The 22,923-nt window shown below is 33.2% G+C and overlaps 1 protein-coding gene across 1 annotated transcript; it reads left to right on the forward strand.

The window, feature by feature from the left end:
* Positions 1 to 913: 913 nt before the first annotated feature.
* LOC110023251 (2-methylacyl-CoA dehydrogenase, mitochondrial) lies at positions 914 to 22,005 on the forward strand. The gene is made up of 15 exons (XM_020722564.1): positions 914 to 1,127; positions 2,055 to 2,138; positions 2,210 to 2,267; positions 5,231 to 5,355; positions 5,441 to 5,485; positions 5,676 to 5,724; positions 5,820 to 5,929; positions 10,119 to 10,195; positions 10,496 to 10,546; positions 10,634 to 10,698; positions 19,731 to 19,885; positions 20,015 to 20,055; positions 20,150 to 20,204; positions 20,924 to 20,980; positions 21,605 to 22,005. Exons 1-15 carry the CDS (start codon positions 1,020 to 1,022, stop codon positions 21,749 to 21,751), a joined length of 1,227 nt encoding a protein of 408 aa, XP_020578223.1. The 5' UTR covers positions 914 to 1,019; the 3' UTR covers positions 21,752 to 22,005.
* The last annotated feature ends 918 nt before the right edge of the window (positions 22,006 to 22,923 follow it).

Here is a 22,923-nt window from a genome sequence, read left to right on the forward strand (position 1 = left end):
TTGAATCTTCATATATAGTAGTCACTGTAATTTTTTGTAATATCAGATTATTATTCAGCAATTTATAATAACTTCTTAATAAGTTGTAGCTGCCCGTATAATAAATAATGAAGTTAATGATTATGATTATTTGTTAATAATAAATATATTTGTGATATATCATCATTTTATATTTATTGATATATTATCCAATGCCTTACAAGTACTCCCATCCTTTTTTTTTCATTTTTTTGAACTCTTATCAATATATCCCCCAACTTTATTAAAATTATTCAATTTTTTAATTCATTATAGTTCCCAAGATGAATGCAAGTTAATAAATAAATTTAGGTTTATTCTTCAAGAAATTTATGAATTAAAAAAATTAATTTTTTATTTATTATAAATGAATTTTAATGTGAAAACAAATCTTTTAGTAATTTTATCTTGTTATTTTTTTAGCAAATAAGTATTATATTATATCAAATCTACATTATATTTTGAGCTCATTTTTACTTATTCTTAATTTTTATTTAAGTAATAGGAGAATGCAGGTAAAATGGCAGATATGTAAAAATTGAAGTTTAGGTGTTAGATATGTACATACATGGGAATTGATAGTTCTACAAGTAATTCTTTAAAGAAATTGTGGTTATTTACACACATACCGCCTAATTCTTATGTATTTACATATTTACGGCCAAAATTTTACTTTTTTTTTTCATTTATATCATATAAATCTTTGATATCACATTAAAAAATATTATCATTTTTACTTTTAAAAAATTAAATATAATTTTTTTTTATTAAAGTGGTATTTATTAAAAAAATTTAAAAAATTAGATCTTAAATATGAAGGGCATTTATGTAAATCTTCTTTTTTGTTTCTTTAAATATTATTTACATTTAAAAAGAAATAAGGCCCATTCCCCTACGGAACATATTCCGGTGGATATTATATAAAATGCATCCTTCGCTGTCCTGTGCGCCGGCGAAGTCTCTCACACTCTCGCTCACTAAGCCCACGCAGCTGGTCGGAGATGCAGCGTCTTCTCGCCGCGCGATGCTCGGCAGGTTCTCTCCGGCAACTGAAGAACTCTAGAGCGTTTTTCTCCACCTCCCTTCTTTTCGATGATACCCAAAAACAGGCATTCTTCTATCCCCTTTTTCGCGATTAAAATCGGTTCGCTGTTCGCCGTCGGTTCTGAAGATTGTATTTTGAATGGTTGCAATATTTTTTGACAGGAATGAGCGGTTAATAGGGCTTGTGATATTTATTATGCTTTCTATGATGATCGAAAGCTCGTCGAGGCAGTATTGATTTTGATTATGGCTGTAATAGAGCATAGGAGGTTGTATTTGACGAGTGATCACTTACTGAAACAGTGACAAACAGGCGCGAGTGTGATTGTACTGGTTTAATTTGAGTGAGATGCGTCTTTTGATATAATCTTATGATGCTGCATTGCAGCTTATGTTTAGCTGAACAATATGGTAGAACTCGTGTATAGTGTTTTTAAAAAATGGAGTGATGGTGTACCCTAATTGCAAGTTATTTTGATGTATGTTAGGAATAATCTTTCAATTTGGCGTCCAAGAAAAAAAAAATCTGGGAATCCGTTCAGCTTTAAGCTAAATAACATATTAATTTTTCTGAAATTCATTATGTTTTTGTATCAATGTCATAGCTGTTAGTTTTTCTTTATTAGGGCAGCCATCAAATCCCAAATTTTAACATAAAGAGAAGTTTGTCTAACTTGCAGAAGTATTTACTATATCCTACTATAAATCATCCCGGGTTTGAAGTAATTAAAATGCCGTTTCTTTTAACTCTGTTTTTTTCAATTGGAGATTGGCCATAAACTAGATGTTAGTTGGTGTTTAGTGTGAACAATAGAATTCCACTACAATTTCTGCTATTTTTTGACTTGATGAATCCGGCCCTTGCGGTTTTTGTCCATTTTTAGAATTTGTTAACCTTAATTTCTATTTTTTTATTATTTAATTTTCTTATGTCAGGAGTGAAGCTATTTCTTAATTTTCTGGTACTTTATTTTTTTTTGTTTATAATGCAGTTTAAAGAGAGTGTTCATCAATTTGCACAAGAAAATATTGCTCCCCATGCAGCGAAGTTGGACGTGACAAATCAAGTTCCAAAGGTTATACAACTAACCCTTTATTGAATTATTGCACGAGCTTACTGGTTAATGATATTTATAGTATCGTTCAGGAGCTTAACCTATGGAAACTTATGGGAGATTTCAATCTTCATGGCATCACATCACCGGGTAAGATTATATTACATGGATGAAGTTGACTTTTACTTTCTTTGACTAATTTGTTCATATACTTTTTTAGATCATTTTTTTTCTAAACAAATGAAGATTTTATGTTCCTTGAGTTTTATTAGAATCATGATCATTATCCTCCTTGCTGGTTAGTAGGGCTTGTCCTCAGATTTAGCTTCGATGGTAGATTTTTAATTACAACTTTTAACTCTATTTCTTGTGAAATTATCAAGATTAATGAGAATGATGAGAGTTGATTGAATCTTCAATTTCCTGTATGTGTTTGTTAATTCTTCTTCATTGGACTTTGTAATTATGTATTGCTTGCTACAACTTCACTGCGCATATGAAATGCTGTTATTCTTGTAATTTTTTATAGTTGTTTGGTAATTGATTAGTTTTTAAACAATTATTCTTTCAATTGTCAAGTATTGTTTCAAAACTTGCGGAGAAACAAACTTTTAGATAAAAAATAATAATACTTGAACCTTATATTTGCTAAATAAAACTTTCCAACCTCCCACATTTTCCTCTTTATTTGCATTTTAAAAGTTTCAGAAAGTTATTTTTCTTAACGAACATTAGGTTAAGATTTATTTTCTTAAGTTTATGATCAATATGATTTGTTAATAATATATTTGAGCTGTTATATGCACTAAAGTTTGTAATAAGTTATTACAATGGCCTCAATCGATATTTTTCTTGAGGCTTGCAATGTTAAATCCTATTGACAGTGCTTAATTAGAACTGCTTTAAGATCAAATATAAGTATATCTCAACATGTTTCCTTAATTTTTAAAAGCAAGCTTATGTGAGTCTATTTATTTTCTTAAGTTTATGATCAGCCTATGTATTGGGCATACGTCTAATCGTTATGTTCTATTACCTAAAATGTAAATTTGCAAAGCAAATTGCAAATATGTTTTAAAGAAGGCCATATTTGTTTGTTGTTATGCTATTATCGGAACTTCAGTTATTTATTGGCGACATGTTTGATACCTCTTAAAAGTGAAACATGTATTGTAGACAGCTAAGAAGCCACATCTGATAATTAACAGCACAAGTGCTTAATGCAAAGTTCATTTTTGCATGATGAACGATACTTTTCTTCTGAAAAGACGGATTTGATTAAGAATTAATTTTTATACAACTTTTTGCATTGTCTATAGATTTGTAAAACAGGTAAGTCTTGCATGAATAATCAAATAAGACGGTGGGTAAATGCTTAAGGTCATTCCTCAATAATTCAACTTTTGAAGCTGTACAACGATTGCATTTTACTATTATGAAGTATGTCTAATTTTCATTCATTTTGAACTTTCTTCCCTGATTCCCTGCATGTTTATAAAGTAATTTATAATCATTATTTTTTGGTGGTTTTTACATGACTTCATTGACATAACAAGGGGTTTCTATTCTTTGGTAAAATTACAAATCAATGTCAAAAAAATTTATTTTTGGAGTCGATAAATTTTCCCAAAACATAAGGAGACTGACAACTTCAAGATGATATGAAGAGCAACATTCCTAAATCCATGTAACAAAGGCTGTAGAAAATACTAACTGATTTGAATAGTCTAAATGCTTTCCAAATCCTCCTAAAGAAGTTGCTACCTATCAGTATCAGGTTCTAGAAAAAATTTAAATTCTGTACAACAAATCATTTTACTATTATGAAGTATGACCAGTTCTCTTTCATTTTGAACTTTCCTGTTGATTCCTTGCATGGGTCATAAAGTTTTTTATAAACGACATTGTGTGGTGGTTTTTACACAAATTCATCTAAATAAATAGGTAGTTTCTGCCTTTTTTCTGGTAAAATTACACATCAATGTAAAAAAAAAAAGAATTTTGGGAGGTGATAAGTTTTCCTAAAAGGAGTCTGACAACTTCAAAGATGATATAAAGAGCAAAATTTCTAAATCCAAGTAACAAAATCCGTAGAATATACTAGCTGATTTTAAAAGTCTAAATGTTCTTCTGCAAACCTTCTAATGTTGCTTCCTATTGATATCAAGTTCTATAAATATTTTAAATTCAATCCTTGACCTTTGAGACTGAAATCGGTGAGTTGTTGGTGTCATTAATACAAATATCCAAGGGTAATTGAAAATAGTATCTTGTCTTTTTGTCTAATCTCCTGGAATCTGTTGTTCTTCTCGGAGCATCTTTAATTTCCAAGCAAAGGTTTGTTTTCCTTCCCAGAAACTCTTCCAGAGCTTTCAAGTTCATTATTCATGGGCATTTATACTCCAACCACGGTTACTCGATAGGAGTATCTTGGGTGTAGAACAAGATGTAGAAAGATCAAAAAATTTTTCTTTCTAATAGATATATTTTATCTTGAAAAAGATGGCTTTTAAGTTCCACTGAAGCACACCATTGTGGTTATTTTCGGATCTTAATCTTTTGTACTATATTTTTCAAGATTCATGAATCATTTTGCCTACACATTTTTAGGAGTCATAGAAAGGGGAAACCATTAAGCAGTTATCATTAATCTCTATCTCTCTCATTTTATTTTCCTGTGTACGAGAGGAATTTTTTATCCCATTAAACCAGGGAATTACTAATATTATAATTCTATTACTGGAGATCAACCACCTTCTTCACAGGCAGAACCAATTTGAGTGATTAGACTAAGCTTTGAAAAAGATTATATATTATGATGACAGGTATTTCATGCATAATGAATTGTTACAAATTATTTAAATCATTCCAACTTAAGGATTTGCACTGAGGTAAGCATTAAGCTGAGCTATATGATTGGGATGAAAGGTAATGTTGATGGTGAATTTCCATCAAAGAATTTGATGGTGTGCTTTCTTCATCTTTCTGTTGAACTAAAAATATACTGAGTTTCAATTTTTACTCCATACCTTTTATAGGTATCTGAGAGCTTTTCAGTTACTATCGCATGTTCTTTGCATTTATTACAAATAACAAACCTGTTTATTCATCAGAGGAATATGGAGGTCTTGGCCTTGGTTATCTTTACCATTGCATAGCTATGGAAGAAATCAGTAGGGCTTCTGGATCTGTTGGCCTTTCTTATGGCGCTCATTCAAATCTTTGTATCAATCAATTGGTAAACTTGCTTGCAGTTTTGAATTGTTTCATACTACATGATATGATGGAATAATGATAACTATAACATTTTTTTTTTCACTCAGGTCCGGAATGGAAATCCTACACAGAAGCAAAAGTATTTACCAAAGGTTCTCCATAAATAACTTATCCCATTTACTTCTATTTTGGTTTCATTGGCTGCCAATATAATTTTTTTGATTCAATGCATCCGGTATTTTCACCTCATTTAGTTTGTGATAGTTCTGTATCCTAACCAAACATGAGACTTGTGTTTTTCCTGTTTGTCTGTGATCAAATAACAAACTGTATTTTATGTAGCTAATCAGTGGGGAACATGTGGGCGCATTGGCAATGAGTGAACCAAATGGTAAATTTATCTCTGAAAGTTATTGTTTATCAGTTTTTTTTGTTGAATTATCTTTTTCTTTTAGAATGTTATGTTGCTCTTTTCATATATTCCAGCTGGCTCTGATGTTGTTAGCATGAAATGCAAAGCTGATCGTGTTGATGGTGGTTATGTTATAAATGGAAACAAAATGTGGTGTACAAATGGGACAATCGCTCAGACGTTGGTAATCTCTATTTTATGTTCAATTCTATTGATAAATTTTACGGATAGAAAAATTATTCTTTACTTTATATGGGATTCTCTGTGAACTCTGCAACTTTCATAGAAATTTCTATACAAGGAACATGTAGATATTATTAATGTGTGTGTGTATATATATATGTATATATATATGAAAATGTTGGAAAACATTTTCTTATAGTCATCACACTTTAGTAAATTTAGTTCTTAAAAGCAACTTCTCATCATAAAAGTTTTTGAAAGGCTGTGAGAAAGCAATGACCAAATGAACGTGCGATGGCGGTCTGAATAGCAAAACAGTGGAAAATCTGCCTAAAAAGCCTAAAATTCATATCTATTTAGTTTCTACTAGGGTCGAAAAATTCTAAACTAATTTTTTTTCTTTGTCAATGAACATTCAAAAAACTCATCCTTCTCATTAACATTCAAAAAACTCATCCATCTCATTAACCTCTCATTTAAAACTATTTTTCCCATAATCAAAATATATTTTGATCCAACCTCCATATCATTGTAATTGATATGCAAATCAGCTTCTTTCCAACCTAGCTGGCCACTTTCACTTTCAAGGTGGGGAATGTTTTCTACTTCTTTTTTTTTTCTGAACTGCTGAAAGTTTCAGATCTTCTGTAAGGACGTCTACAGAAGTCATGATTTGTTTGTCTTCTGAGATTCAGGTGGATCTTGTCTTCCCAAGGAAACTGCAAGTGCTAATCCATACAGTTTTTTCTTTAATGATAGCATTTTACCATCCTCCACTGAAATATTATCCATCTTTCAATCATCCATAGTTGATGGAGCATGATATTTTCTTCAGATGTATTGCTTCCAGCACACTCTTAAGTGAATTACTCTGCATCTCGATAGGATTGATGCTGACGATATTTTAAATTTTTTTTTTATGGATAATAAAATCATAAACTTGGATCTTATCGTGATTTCATTTTTTCCTAGTTCTAAACCATAGAGTTTTTTTTTTTTTTGCATAATTATGCTATTCCAAATTATGTAAGGTCGTTTTGACAACGACAAGAACAACAACAAGCCTTTATCATCCCACCAAGTGGGGCGGCTACACGAAATTTTTTTCTCCATTGCGTCTAATTGAGTGTCATATTTTCATCATAAATCAAATCTAAAGCATCTACTCTCCTAACAAGATCATCAAATGGTCGACGTTACCATCTAAGACGACTCTCTCTATTCTTCTCCGCCACTAGAGCTATACAAACCCTATCACGGATTTATTCATTTTTCATTTTATCTCTAATTGTCAATCCACTGATCCATCTAAGCATTCTCATCTCAACAACACTTAACTTTGTTTTACGCTTCTCTTTTAAAGGTCAACATTCTGTTCCTTGGAGCATTGCAGGTCTTAGTACCATCTTATAAAATTTTCCTTTCAGTCTAAGCGGTACTTTTCTATATCACAATCGACCCGATGCATTCCTCCACTTCAACCAACCAAACCAACCAACTTGAATTCTACTTGAATTCTACTAACATCCTCATCTATATCACCATCACTTTGAACAATAGACTTCAGATATCTAAAATGTTCACATCTTTTAATGATTTAATCACCCATAGTTATAACTCTACCGTTAGAGCTACTATGACTAAAATTACATTTCATGTATTATATTTTAGATTTACTCAAACAAAGACCTTTAGACTCCAATGTAGATCTCCATAATAGACTTGAGATATCTAAAACGTTCACACCGTTTAATGATTTGATCACTCATAGTTATAACCCTGCCATTAAAGCTACCACTATTAAAGTTATATTCCATGTATTCTATTTTAGATCTACTCAAACAAAGGCCTTTATAATCCAATTTAGATTTTCATAATTCATGTTTTTTTTGAACTCTTTCTCTAGTCTTATCCACAAGAAGGATATTGTCAGCGAAAAGTATACACCAAGGTACATCCTCATGTAAATGTCGAGTATGAACATCCATTACTAAAGCAAAAAGATACGGGCTTAAAGCCGATCCCTGATGTAATCCAACCTAAATAGAAAAATACTTGGTCAGTCTTCCTTCTATCTTAACACAATTAACAACTCTAGTATACACATTTTAATGACTTGAATATAAGTCATATCAACACATTTCTTCTCTAGAACTCTCCAAAGCACTTCTCTTGAAACGTTATTGTATGCTTTCTCTAAATCAATAAAAATCATATGTTGATCCTCCTTATACTCTCTATACTTCTCCGTCAAATCTCCTAATGAATGTACAACTTCCATTGTAGACTTGTCCGACATAATTCTAAATTGATTATGAGAAATCTTTACATCAAGTCTTAATCTATGTTCAATTACCCTCTCCCATAATTTTAAAGTATGATGCATTAACTTAACTCCTGTATAATTTGCTCACTCATGTATCCATTTTACTCCTAAAAAATGGGGACCAAAATACTCTTCCTCCACTGCTCAGGCATCTTTTTATTTTTAAAATAATATTAAAGAGTTTAGTAAGCCAAGAAACTCATAAATCTTCTAATAATTTAATCAAGTCTCACTGGTTATCCACCCTTAGTTTTCTTTAAAGGCTCATCAATTTTTTTTACAAATGAGAGCGTAAAAATAAAATGATTTATTATTATTAATAAAATTAAAATTACTAAGGTTGATCATTTTTTCTGAAACTTCATTGAAATGTTTATCAAAATAACTTACCATCTATATTGAATATCTTCTTTTAAGAAAATCACTTTTTGATTTTCATCTTTAACACACTTTACTTGAATTAAATCCTTACTTTTCTTTTCACTTTGTTTGGCTAATTTATACATATATTTTTCACTTTATTTAATATCTAATCTATTATAAAGATCACTAAAAGTACAATTTTTATCGTCACAAATTCTTTTCTAAACTCTTTATGAGTTGTCCTATATTTTTCCGAGTTCTCTAATTTTTTACATTTAAGATTGTTTTTACATTAACACAATAATTTGGATGTGGAGACCCCCTCTTCGACTTATTTTTTTTTTTATTTTGATTGTCAACTAGGTGGTACATTTCGTATTCTGTGAGAGGCATTCCATTTGTTCAAGCCAATGGCTTGCTTTTCTCATTCGATTTTTTTGTCTTAATTTTTTTTTCTTTTAGTTTTATCTATCTTTTTCTTCGTTTTAATTATCTTTTGAAGTTTTCATGGTTGTCTTTTTATCACTTATCTTTTAAGTAACACGTAATCATAAGGTGATATAATTTTACCATTAATAAAAGTGTCTTATTGCTTCATTCGGCCGAACCAAATTTATGCCAGGGTCAGATGCCACTATTTAGTTAAGGACGATTAAGGGGGTCAAATAAAATTAGTGCAACAATAATAGGTTTAAAAATTTAATCTGCAAGTTAGGGAAACCACTCGTATTTCAGTTATATTGAATGGAACTAAACTTCTGCACTCCACAAAAAAAGATGCATCTAGTGCAGAAGCTTGTGTTGATGTACTTTTAGCCTTGCTTTGTGGAGTGCTTTTTTCTTTTGTTGGTTTGGGCCCATGCTCCTCAATCACTTATGATCTCCCATGTCATAATAATCTCCCATGAGGTGTGTGACACAAGCATTAGTATGAGTTACTCAACTAACTTGTGTTGATGTGTGTTAAGAAGTTGTTGCAATCACTTAGTTGAGTCAAACTATTGGCTATCATATCATTTGTTATGGAGCGAAGTTCAAAGGAAAAAAGTTTCGAGTCTAACGCAACATGCCAATATTGGGTAGCTATCCGACCCAAATGCTTACAGTTCAACTAATGTTATATTAGTATCCAGCTTCCAGTTCTCTATCTCATGTTGTAGCTCTTTGCACGGCATAACACAGATTTATGGTCTCATCATATAAGAAGATAGAATGAGTGGATGGTCAGAGATTCCATGTTTGCATCACTTTCTATGTATTAAAGTTCCCATCAGCAAAACTGATGGATGCTCCAAAATATACTATGTTGTCATGTTCTCAAAAGTCCTGGAAATTTAAGCAAATTTAAAGTCATCATACTGATCTATATGGTTTCCTATTTCATAAAGTTACTGATACTTTCTGTGTATAATGCCTATGAACTGCTAATTTGGGTTAATTTAACCTTCAATGAACCTGAAAAAAGCTTTCTAATTTTTCTGATAACATGGTTTTGCTATAGGTAGTTTACGCGAAAACAGACGTTAATGCTGGATCGAAAGGTATTACAGCATTTATAATCGAGAAAGATATGCCAGGGTACTTACCTCCCACTGTTTTTTTTTTTTAATTTTTTATTTTATGCATATTCCATCACTTCTCCATCACTCACTTTTATGAGTTGAGGCATGATTTTAGTTCATCGGACGTTTTTTTTTGCATTTTTTTACAGTATTGAAGTACCATGACTAGGATATTGTTTATTATGCGAGGAGATAGGAAATTTTTTAATTTTGAAGACTTTTTATTTATTAACTTTTTTTTCTTTTGCAATATTGATTGGAAAATTAAAGAAATGTATTGCCTAGATTTTGAATATCTGGTTTTCATATTTTGCAGCTTTAGTACTGCTCAGAAACTGGACAAACTTGGCATGCGTGGGAGTGATACGTATGCTTTGCTTTCTTATGACAACATACTAATAATCAACATCTTCACATTATTCTATTTGTTTGCTAAAGCTTTTGTTTCTTTCAGATGCGAACTTGTTTTTGAAAACTGTTTTGTACCTCAAGAAAATGTCCTTGGACAGGAAGGAAAAGGTATTTGCTATGTTGATATCCTATTTTGAATCCTTTGATTGACTTTTTTTTTGAAGACCTATGGATTTAATAAGTATGAGGAAGAATCATTTTAGTACGTGTAAGAAAGAGTTAGAAGAAATAGAAAGAATTGTTCAAAAAATTTTGCAGTTTCCAAATCAGTTTCTTACACTCCCCTACTCTTTTCCACCTATCTTGTTCCCATCATTATTTTTGAATTGTTTTTTGCACGGAAGTCCTCCATAACAAAAAACGCTGATGTTGTTGGATGCAACCTTCTGCTAGGGTCCCATCCATCATGGTTTCTAATTCTAGGCCAAAATTCTTTAAAGCAATCTTCTCCAGCCTCAAATCTCATGTTGTTATGATCTGCTTGCTGCTACTCGCCCTAAACCTCATGATGTCGTGCAATTCCCTCCTAATTTTGCAACTTGAATTTGTTATTGATTCCTTCATTCGTACCATAACCCCCAGTCAGCCTAAAGTAGCGATGTTGCCTTGATGTCGCGCTAATCCTTATGTCTGACACTGTTCGCAGCCATTCCCGATGTCGTCGCTCTATCCTGTGGCCAGCGGAAGCTGTTTTGTTTGTTGTTTGACTCTCCATGATCTTTTTCATCATATCTTTTAAGGTTGTGAATCTCCGCTCCAACCGACCTTCTATGGACGAAAAACACTGATCTTTTTCAGATTTGTTCGGTCTCATCTTTTTATCTAGTTCTTCCTCTAAAGCCTCCACTTTTTTTACTGTCATTATGCCCAGAACAGTTTCAATCACGGAGGAACTACCGTATGCTGAAATCTCATCGATGGTTTCCCACAGCCCGGGTTGTGTCTGTACCACGAGATCGTGAGTCGTGATCTGCCTTCGGCTTCCTAGATCGCCTGCATCACTATTTTATCGCGACTAGCGCATGCCAGATCTTGAGCTTGCTTATCTGTGCTCGCCCTGTTCTTCAGAAACTTGAAAGCGCCGCGATTCTTATGTTCTTAGCTAGCTCGAGTCGTGCTTTAAGGAGGCACTCCATGATCCAGTCTTCTTCCCAGCAAGTTCAAATCACGACTATATCGTTAGGGTGCAGTGGAAGGAGGAGAAAGGCAAGATTTTCAGTTTGCGATAGTATCGCACGCGAACCTTCTATTCGATCCCGTCAATTACGACTGTATTGTGTCTGTCTCGCGATGTTCGGTCATGAGACAGGCGGACTCCTATATGCGTGATTCTGTCGATTGCAACTATATCACGATGTTGAATCACGACCGTATGACCTCTTCTATATGGGCTTCTACAGCTCAATTGTGATTGTATCGCTTGATCATGATGTTTGGCTTCCCAACTATATCTTGAATCGTGACTGTATTGTGAGATCGGTCACGAAAGAGACAACGGAGAGGATGAAGAAGGATCGATGCTCTGATACTAATTTGATAGGATTCTTTATAGAAATTAGGGAAAAACATATATTTATTTCTCCAAAACACACAATACAACCACAAATATATAAAATAAAGGATAAACACCTACAATTCGAGAGGTAGGCGATCTCTCCCAATTCCTACAATTCGAAAGATAGGAAATCTGTCTCGAACCCTAATCCTAAAACTCCCATCAAATATCATGCATAACTCTAACCTTAAACATATTAGCCCTATTTATTCTAAATAATAATAATAAAATACTAAATTGCTCTTAAACTAATAAAAGATGAAATTGGCCTTAGCACCGTCATAACAACTCTTGTCTATTATAGTTAACAAAGGGCTTTGTTCACTACTTAGGAGTATTAAGTCATTGGAAACTTACGGGTTTTAGTCGTGATAGTAATTTAATGGTATAACTTTGTGACTAACTAGAGAGCTCCAAGGATAACTATACATTTTTGTGGTGTCTTTGATGGCAAAATTAGATGGTTAGATGACACGTGTCATGTCTTTATTGGTGTGATATTTTTAAAAATGTGATCAAAGAGTTATGCCAGATATGATGTTGGCCTTTTGTTAGTTTAGGTTAAGCTTAAATTTGTCACATTTGATAAATTATTTTGGATGGTGGATAAATCATTATTTTAAGCTTTGAATGATAGATTGATGGGAATAATTTTATATTTCATTTTTTTTTAAAGTTTTCATACGTAATTGGGGTTAAGTCCAAAATTATTTGAGTTAGAATTTCCGAAATTTTGGTGATGTTAATCTTTCAATAAGATTCTTTATCGATAGGAACATCATATGAGTATTTGATTGAATTTCATTATTTTTAACATGGACAATTTTATTTTTATTCTGGCATGGCATAGAGTTTTCAGATTGATATAACTTAAGTTCATATATTTTTGCATAGTATCGAGTTCACAGATTCGTATCACTTAAGTTCATGTAAATATTATTTATATTAAAATTCCTGTCGAGTCTACTTCCATGTCTAGATAATTGGATCTATAAGAGTTGAACCTGTGGTTTGTGCTTTGCAACTTGATATTGAGAGTTTGTATTTAAAATAAGGGGAAGACTTGGAGTCATATGTATAAGTAAAACAAAATATTTTTTTTATGAAATTCAAAAAAGAGCACCCCGCTTCAGTTTATAATAATATAGCGTGTTGGATTAAGCTAAGAGTAAGTTTGAATGGCCCGGGGCTCTCATAAACCGGTGGTTAAACCACTAAATTTGTTCAGGAAGTGAGGCAAGGGGAGCTAGCCAGTCCGATTGTTGGGTTTGGGTTGCTGCCCAAGTGCTCTTAGATATCTACTATTATAAACAAATGCTATTTTCTGTTTAGGGTTAGTTTTTGCTGTGGTTTAAGTTTGGACAGCCGCCGGCGTCCTCCTTTTCCCTTTTAGGGCTGTATCTAAGGACGAGTGCTCGGATGTAATTTGCTTCGAGGTGGTGATTAACCTTTACTATCTCATCCCTCACAACCTTTCCTCTGCTGACATATTTGCTGCAGCCGTCCAAGGACAGCAGGCCTGTCCTCTTCGCAGTCCCAAATCATCCACCCACCCCCCTAAATTTCTTCCTAGCTTTCGAGTCCACGTCTCCAATCACCTTTCCTGTTGTAGCCAATCCAATTTCTGCTTCACTGTCTCTGCCAACGCACCCTACGGCTGTAAAACCCTTCATTTATCCTGCTCAACTGTTGCCGTAACACCGTATCTAGACCCCACTTGGTGCCTTAGCCCCCCTCTCCACCTTACAACCTGCTATAACTGATCACCTGTTTTCCCCTAGACACCCTTCCTACAATTTCCGCAGCCCTGCAATCCACCATCCACCTGCAATCTAGCCGGTGCTCACCACCATCTCCTTCGCTCTAGGGTATCTTTTATATTTGTGTAATTATTTTCTTATTATCCGGAGTCTTTTTTTGTAACCATATTGAATTTCAACAATAATATTTATTTTTCTATTGTGATTTGGGTTAATAATTATATTTTTATGAAAAGACTCGGAGTCACATGTATACGTAAAACAAAATATTTTTTTAATGAAATTCACAAAAGAGTGCTCAATTTTCAATTTATTTAATACAATATGTTGGAATAAGCTAAGAATATAAAGTTTTAAGCTTTCCTTCGATCACACCCATTTTAAACTTGTTTTCTGGATTAGGCTAAGAGCACAGGTTTTACTTAACTCGAAATTTTCAGCACACATCCATTCTAATATTAGTTCAGCTCTGCCTAAGAGGACTGCCTTATTTCATATTGTCAGTGGTCGTAGAGATTGCAAATGAACACAAAATAGGCATTGGAACAAAAAATGCTGAATCCCAACTTTTAATAAGCAATGACGAGAAATTTCCAGTTAATAGAAGAGTTCAAGTGATCTTTCCTAATTTGAGTTAAACAGCCCATGCTCTAGCACCCCCTTGGAACATCTCTAGACAATTAAAAAAGTGCATGGTCTATTTCTGCGACACTATGATGTCAGGTTTTCAAACCCATCATGCTTATTAAAGCGTGCATAGGGCTCAGTACTTCTGTAAGAAAATTTTCATTGAATGTTTCGCTGCATCGAGTCAATGCTCATAAGTCTTTAACCAACCATGTTAAAAACATGTGCATGTCTTCTATACGTATATGAGAAATACACTAGTGTACTAGGATTTTTTTCGTTGCATTGAGATGATGCGCCTCTGTAGATATATGTTCTTAACACAAGTAAATTTCTCTGCATTATATACCTTTGCATGTGTGAAGTTTTCTTTTTCCAAGAGCTTTCATTTCCTTTTTACAACTATTCTCAATTTTGGTTTATTAATAGTCTTTTCTGTAGTTCTTAATTTTTATAAGGTTCATGATATATGATCTTACTTATCACTTTTGCTAGAGGACGTTGAGGACATGTATGAGTTCTCTTAAAGCAATGGATACTTCTTTCGTAATGTCATATGGAATGAGAATTTGTAAACTTATCAAGCCTAGATAGGATTTGTGACATTGTGGGCTATGAAAATTGGTGCCCGACTCTCCTGAGAGAGTTTTTTGGTGTTTTGACTTAAATTTTCAGAAGATAGATTTGATTATTGAGAAGACAATATTCATTGATTTCACTCATTTTTACAAGGACTTTAAGGTATGACTTTATGTTTCTTATAGCCATAAACTCTTATGTTTTATTTTATTAACTCTCATGATCAAAATCATACCCATTGCATGAGATATAATGATGTTGATATATGCCTAATTATTGTTTTTTAGTGTGGGGGAAGTTGATGTATTCAAAGTTACTTTGCATTGAGTTTTCAAGTTTTGAAACTACAACCTCCAAATCATTGATTAGACAACCTAATTATTTCTCCAACCCCTCATCTTTGTAGATATGTGCATCAATATTTATCCTTTTTCATATTATTTTGAGATTCATTATTTTTATTTGAAGGCTTGTTTGCATGTGCTTGGTCGAAATTTATGCACGATATTCTATTTTATTAAAGCTTCATTCATTCATTTATTTTCGTGTGAAGGCATGCATGAATAAGGTAGAAAACACAATTCCTCGTCCTTTTGTTAAGATACATGAATGTTTATTTACAAAATATAATATTTAGGAGAATATAGATGGAATATTTGTTTATCTTCATTTATTCTCTTAAGATTTTGTAGTGGATGTGATAAAATGATGTGACATCTAGTCAATTTGGTCTTTCTGAAAACAAATTTTATGGAACTCCGGCGATCTCTTAATGTTCTTAACATTGGTAGGCTTTCCGTGGTTGAGCAATTTGAGTGACTGATATAATTCACACTATGTAAAGCAAGGTGGTTGTGTTCTTTGGCATCATTGTCAAATGAAATATCATTAATTTTTTAACTAGGAGTGTCTGATGGTTAGCTAGATAAAATCTCACTTGAGGGGGGTATTTTGAGACTATTTGTCTACATTTGGTTTAGTTACACATAAATAGTTGACAAATCAGTTCAGGAGGTTCCCCAAAGGCTATATCAACCCAATTGGATCTGAATTGATCAAGGTAGTCAATTTATGGGTCTATCCTTTCCTTGCATGGCTTATGAACTAAAACAAGGCCACAAAAATCTATATTCTTAAGGTGGGATTTTAATCCATTTAAAGAGGCCAAAATCCTCAAATTTTACATGGTTCCATGCATTCTTCAAGGAGTTCAAATTTTGAAGATTTTAGATTTTATTTGGCTGCTTAGCATTTAATTTGATTATTTTATTTGCATTTAGATGTTCGTTAAGGTTTTTGGATGATTGTTTATAATTAGGTGCACCTAAATTGAGATTTAATAAGGGTCGTTTTTCATTTTAATTAAATTCTGTCACACGTTATTTCTCTGAATAGATTGCCAATTAGATTGTATTTGTTAATCCTTGAAGTGTGAATAATAATTCTCTTGTTTATTCTCACTTTCTTTTCTATCATGTTTTAGCTAAAACTTCTTTTGCATATCCTATTTCCAATTTAAACCTTATATCCACTGACTTTTCTTTATCTCTCCTCAAATTTGCGGCTAAAGAACCTCAAGAACACTTCCTTAGAAGATATCCGTGGACCCACATTATATTTGGCTCAATTGCCAATGATGCCTAATTCTATCTCTTTATCTGTTTCAATTTTGCTTGAGGATTCTTGCGTTTTCTTTATAACTCTTCTGGCCGTGAGATTCAAGGAGGAAGGTGGTGGTGGATATTGCATCATATGATAATCATATCTTCATGCGTTTCTTTCTTCCATGATTCTTGACCTGATCTTATAAAGAAAATATGACAATTGCATGATTCCTGAAATCTAATTGTTATGTATGTATGAAAGCTTCGAATTGGGAAAATTCAAGATACCCCGAGACCCCATTATCATAATCCATTACCAGTTTTGTATTATTGAATCTTGCACGAAACACTTATCTTTTAAGAAACCAAAAAGTTCACATAATTAATTCATTAAACTTTTATGTATTAACATGCAATGTGTCTAGTTATTACTGCACCTTTGACCTATTAGATAACCATCTCTGTTTGTGAATGACGCGGGGCTGCTAAGGTGCTGAACCGGCGCATGTTTCAACAAAGGGGCTGTCGATTCAGCAGGGAGGCTGAACCGGCCACCCCTAACTAAGGCTGGGAATTCCTGCCGTCCAAGGGGGACCCATCCTATTTATATTTTATATAAGGGGAATTTACATACACATCACTCGATTCTTATCCATTTATGAATCTCACACCTAAAATGTCTTTTTTACAAACACAACACCCAATTCATACTTTTCAACAGTTTGGAACAGTGAAATTCACATTTTCATATATAGATAAGGTGTTGTGTTTGTGAAAATCAAAGTTTTGGTGTGAGATACGTAAATGCATAAGAATTGGGTGCTAGATATGTCAATTTCTGTTATTATAAATTGTTGTTTGTGGTGTTAGGATTTAGTTTTGCTTGAGATTTCTATTTGGACAACCTCTGGCTCCCCTGTTTCCTTCTAGGGTTATATCTGATGATGAGAAGGTGCTCCAACTGTAACTCATCTCGAAGTAGTGTGTATATTCCCCTTTATTTGCTTGCTTCCCCTACTAAATGTTGCCACCTTATGGTAGTTCTTACACTGCCAGCCCCCGCCTATAAGATTCCCCATCGTAACTTCCTCCTACCACCTGCTCCTTGCCCGTCAAACCCAGCTGCAGTACCCCCTACAACATTCTCCTGTTGTAACTTCGTCTTACCACCTTGCTGCTTTCCCTTTAAACCCAGACGCAACCCTCCTACTGGCCTCTCTATCATCACTTCTTCCTACCACCCGTATTCCCTCTATCCTAGCAACATCTACCCCTCTATCAACTTCCACTACCATCGAGGCCCTATCCTATGCCCTCCAGTGTGTCACCACTTATCCTCAATCCTTTTTTCGCAGTCGTTCACTGTGAATCTTATCCAACCCTAGTCAGATATTGTTGGTTGTTTTTTCCTTTTCTGTTATGAGTCTTGATTGTAACTCGTTCTATTTTGAATACTAATATTTGTATTTCCTAGTCTTAATTCTGTTATCAGTGAAAGATGTTATACTGGCCATATTTTTTATTATTTCTTTGACTGATATCTCAAAATGTGGTTTCCTCTTTAATAGTTCTAAACAAATGAAATGAAGGATGGAAGGGTTTATACACTTTTGTTTTATGATGCACACACTCATAATTAAAGAGTAGTGCAGTGTCAAATATGGTATCGAATACAGACATCTCTTACACAGCTTAGACATGTGTCGAACACGACATTGAAGTATATGATTTAAATAATATTTTTAAACAAGTGGTCACTCGTGTCTTAAACTAATGAATTAAAATTTTTTTAAAAAATTTTAAAACACATATATTGAAGATTAAACTTTTAAATAAATTGTTATATTTTTTATTTAAAAGTTAAGCTTATCTTCATATAAAACTCAAGACAATCAGTGCTTACTTTTGCTATATCATGAATTAAACAATATATATGAATTTTTTAGCTTTTGAAAGTTAATGTTATTAAATTTTTTATTATCTCTTATTTATTTTTCTTAATACTAAGTTTATTTAGTTTTTATGATTTACATATCTAATATCTAAACTTCATTTTTTATTTATATACCACTTACCTATGCATGAAAAAGTGCATTTCACTTTATTAAAGTTGGAAAGGTGGTATTTTAGATGTCATATCAAAGATTTGGTTGGTGTAAATGTAGAAAACAATGTTTAGGAGTTGGATATGTAAATATATAAGAAATGGGTGGTATGTATGTAAATATCCTTTTATATTAAAATGTCGTTTTTCTACGCATATCTACGTAGGGTTGTAAAAGAGCCGAGCTTGAGCAAGCTCAGGCTTGGCTCGTGTTTGGCTCGTTCGAAACTGCTCGTCTTCGAAATTGGCTCGTTCAAAATCGGCTCGTGAACAGTGTGTTTGTGTTCGACTCGATTTAAATATTCGTGTTCGTGTTCGGCTTGTGTTCGACTCAAAATTGGCTCATTAAAATTAAATTGGAAAAACTAGATGTAAAGTGTTGGATTCGAATTTGGACCAAATGTTTGCAAAAGAAGACACATAATCACATTATCACACGAGATGTTACGATTTAAACTTAGTTATAAATATATATAATATATTATTATATAAATAATATATCTAATATATTACAATATAAATAATCATATATTTTTTTTATTTCGAGCTAAAACGAGCTGAACACGAGCGAATAAATAGTTGTTCCTATTTGGCTCGTTTATAATTCGACCTTTAAAAACTTGTTCGTGTTCGACTCGTTTACTTATCAAACGAGAGCCGAACACAAGCTATTGGTGAACAACAAGCTTTTTTGGCAACCCTATATCCATGCATATATTTTCAATAATAGAAGTGTCACATATAATTTTCGTGTCGTGTTGGTGTTCCTGTCTCCGTATCCGTGCATCATAGTTCGTGTATCAATCCCAAATTGGTAATTCATACCATGAAGTTAATCACTTGTGTATCTTAACACATTTCTAGTGACTTGACTAGTGGCGTCAACATTTGAATTATTTTTATTGTTGCAGGAGTGTACGTTATGATGTCAGGACTTGATTTAGAGAGGCTTGTTTTGTCTGCTGGACCTCTTGGACTCATGCAGGCATGCCTAGACGTTGTTCTTCCTTATGTTCGTGAAAGAGAGCAGTTTGGGCGTCCAATTGGTGAATTTCAGTTTATACAGGTGAGTTTTAGTTAGTTGGCTTTACATCTATTCTGAAAGATTTCTATAATTCAATTCTCACTTACTTTGTTCTCAAGAAAGAAAAGTTCTTATGAAGTTTTTAATTGCAAAATATTTTTAAAAATGCAGGGAAAAGTAGCTGACATGTATACAGCATTACAATCATCAAGGTTTATTTTAAATTCCACGTACTTCTAACAATTTATCAATTCCCAGTTATTTTTTTTAGAGCCCCACTAATGTGTCCATACTTCTTCTTTACAGAGCTTTCGTATACTCAGTTGCTAGGGAGTGTGACAATGGCAAAGTTGACCCCAAGGTTTTATTTAACTTTGTATTTACGTTATGATTGCTGCAGGAGTTTCATGCTATTTCTGGGCTTTCTTTTCATTTATTCTTTTCTGAGTTTTGAAACAATATTGTGCTTATACATGGAAAATATTCATTTTTATGGTTGCTTTTATTAGATGGTCGGTAAGTACTTGTTTTTCTTGGGCGATAATCAACCCAGAATGCTTCCCATTATTTGATATCTGTCTGATATGAAATGCAATTTGTTGATATTTAGGCCTCAGTTTTTACCAACCTTTTTTTTTTAAATATTCAATTTACAGCCTTCAAAGTCTTATTTGATGTATATTTTCATCTGAACGTGCTTAAATAATAGCATTCTTATTTGAGAAAGTAAAACATGCTTCTTTTATTTATTTCTATGTTTTATGTCTCTGACCATGCCACACTTAATAGAATCTTTATCAGTAAAAGTTGGATTAGTTCAACTTTGCTGTATCGAAGCTGAATGATGGGGCTCGGTTGGTAGAGGCTTGTCCCTCCAACGTAAAGATCCGCGTTCGAGCTAAACTTTGTTGTATTGAAGCCTGTACTCTTCTACTTTGAATAACTTCTGAAATCTTAAAAAGGGTTATTTTTCTTTTTAAATGCTCTGTTACTTCTAAATTTTATTGTATCATAATTATTTTAAAAATATTTCGCCCCTTATATTTCTTTCATAATATTTTTCTACTTCTCCCTTTTTAGGACTGTGCTGGGGTCATACTTCTTGCTGCCGAAAGAGCTACCCAAGTTGCTCTTCAGGTAATAAAACAAAGGAGCATTATCGTACATACCACACAATTCTTACCTATTTACCTATCTAACAACAAAACTTCAATTTTTACATCATATTACATAAAAAATGCCACTATTTTGAAGTTTAGGTGTTAATATGTAACAACATAAAAAAAAAGGGAAAATGAAAAGAAAAATTACGCAGGAATTGTGTGGTGGTATGTAAATAAATCTTTCAAAAGAAAAAAAAAAATGTTTTCCTATATAGAGAGCACCCGAAACATTGATATTTATAAATCAAATGCTCATATGATTTTTTGAACTGTTGAACCCATGCATTTACACATGTAATGATCAAACCATCGAGAATTTGATGAAAATAAAAAATATGTGTTGGGGTTTTATATTGAATTTTGATATTTGAGTTAGAATTTGAAAAATGGATGAAAGAAGGTGCTTGATTTGAAAATATTAATGTTTCCGGTGCTCTGCCTGTAATTGCCCCCAAAAAAGGGTAATCTTTATTGTCTCATATCACAACTTTTAATTTCTTATGCATTAAGATTGATCCCTATTCTTAAATGATGCGTAATTTTCTCTTATAGTTAACTAACCCTTTCTGTTCTTCCTATAATACTTTGTGATCATCAGGCAATCCAGTGTCTTGGCGGCAACGGATATGTTAACGAGTACCCAACTGGTCGTCTTCTTAGAGACGCCAAACTGTATGAGATTGGCGCTGGGACAAGTGAGATCAGAAGAATCATCATTGGCCGCGAACTCTTCAAACACACCTAACTCCTGGTCCGCATTTATCTCACTAAATCTCTGCTGCATCACACAACAAAATATGATTTTAAAAAAAAAAAAAATTCACAGCAGATCAGTCTTATAGTCTCCCATTTTGATGAGGAAAAAATCAAATTAATTTGTCAAATAAAGAGCGTTGTGTGATATTCAATTCATTCAGTTGTAATTTAAAAGTTACTTTTATGTTGAGAAATAGATGGGATAGATTTGAAAAAAAGTTAAATAAAGATATTCCACATTTTGGCTTGATTCATGACTAGTAGGAAATTGTTATGGTTAGAAATGATTATGCCCGCTATATTTCATCTCAGCATTAAGGCTGGGTTGATTGAGGTTTTAGCTGCTTTGCAGAAGTAGAAAGTTATTGCAAAATATTCACATTTTATGACAAATATGAAGCCTTTTTTAATTATTTTTTTATGAGCGCAAAAGTCCTGCATCTTAGGATTCTTTAATTTGTTTTCAACCAATATGCTATGCATTTGAGCACATATTACTTTAGAATAGTGTTAGCAGCCTATCTAAAGAGAAACTGAAGACTGGAAGCTGCCCCGAGAGAAATGTTGACAGGTAAACAGATAGTGTAAAGTATTATTTCATTCCCATTACTTGTTGTAGCTTTACATAGGTTGTTTATATAAACTTATACAGGAATGTTCTAGAGTAGAGTGCTGTCACGTGTACAGCAGGGTAATACGTGTGAACCGGGGAACCACTGGCATGATGAGTATCATGGTGGTGGAGAAGTGCTGCTAATACCCCCTTCAAGCTGAGGTTGCTTGGTAGAACATGAAGCTTTGTTATGTAGTTCCTGAAATTTTCGTTCTGGTAATGCCTTTGTGAAGATGTCCGCGGATTGATTTTGGGTTTGTATATAGTTAATTTGAATCTGCTTGGCATCAATATGGTTCCATATAAAGAGGTAGTCAATCTCAATGTGCTCCGTCCGGGCGTGAAAAACGGGATTATTGGCTAGAGTCATGGCCTAAATGTTGTCACAATAAATTGGTCTTGGGTTTGGGAAGGTGATTCCAAATTATTGTCGACAAAGCCATGTGACTTTCGTTGTTGCGGTTGCTAAGGCCCTGTACTCCGCTTTTGTAGATTACCCGGCCATTGTTGATTGTTGCTTGACGGTCCAGGAAATGGGAGCATTGTCG

The sequence above is a fragment of the Phalaenopsis equestris genome, unplaced genomic scaffold (genome assembly GCF_001263595.1).
Source record: "Phalaenopsis equestris unplaced genomic scaffold, ASM126359v1 Scaffold000223, whole genome shotgun sequence".
Taxonomy (NCBI): domain Eukaryota; kingdom Viridiplantae; phylum Streptophyta; class Magnoliopsida; order Asparagales; family Orchidaceae; genus Phalaenopsis; species Phalaenopsis equestris.

What these genes read in the sequence shown, in the direction of transcription:
- LOC110023251 (XM_020722564.1), top strand. Translation starts at nt 1,020, where the DNA reads ATGCAGCGTCTTCTCGCCGCGCGATGCTCGGCAGGTTCTCTCCGGCAA. An exon ending in AGCAAAAGTATTTACCAAAG is followed by an intron (nt 5,486 to 5,675) that starts GTTCTCCATAAA and finishes TATTTTATGTAG; the next exon opens with CTAATCAGTGGGGAACATGT. An exon ending in GGCAATGAGTGAACCAAATG is followed by an intron (nt 5,725 to 5,819) that starts GTAAATTTATCT and finishes CATATATTCCAG; the next exon opens with CTGGCTCTGATGTTGTTAGC.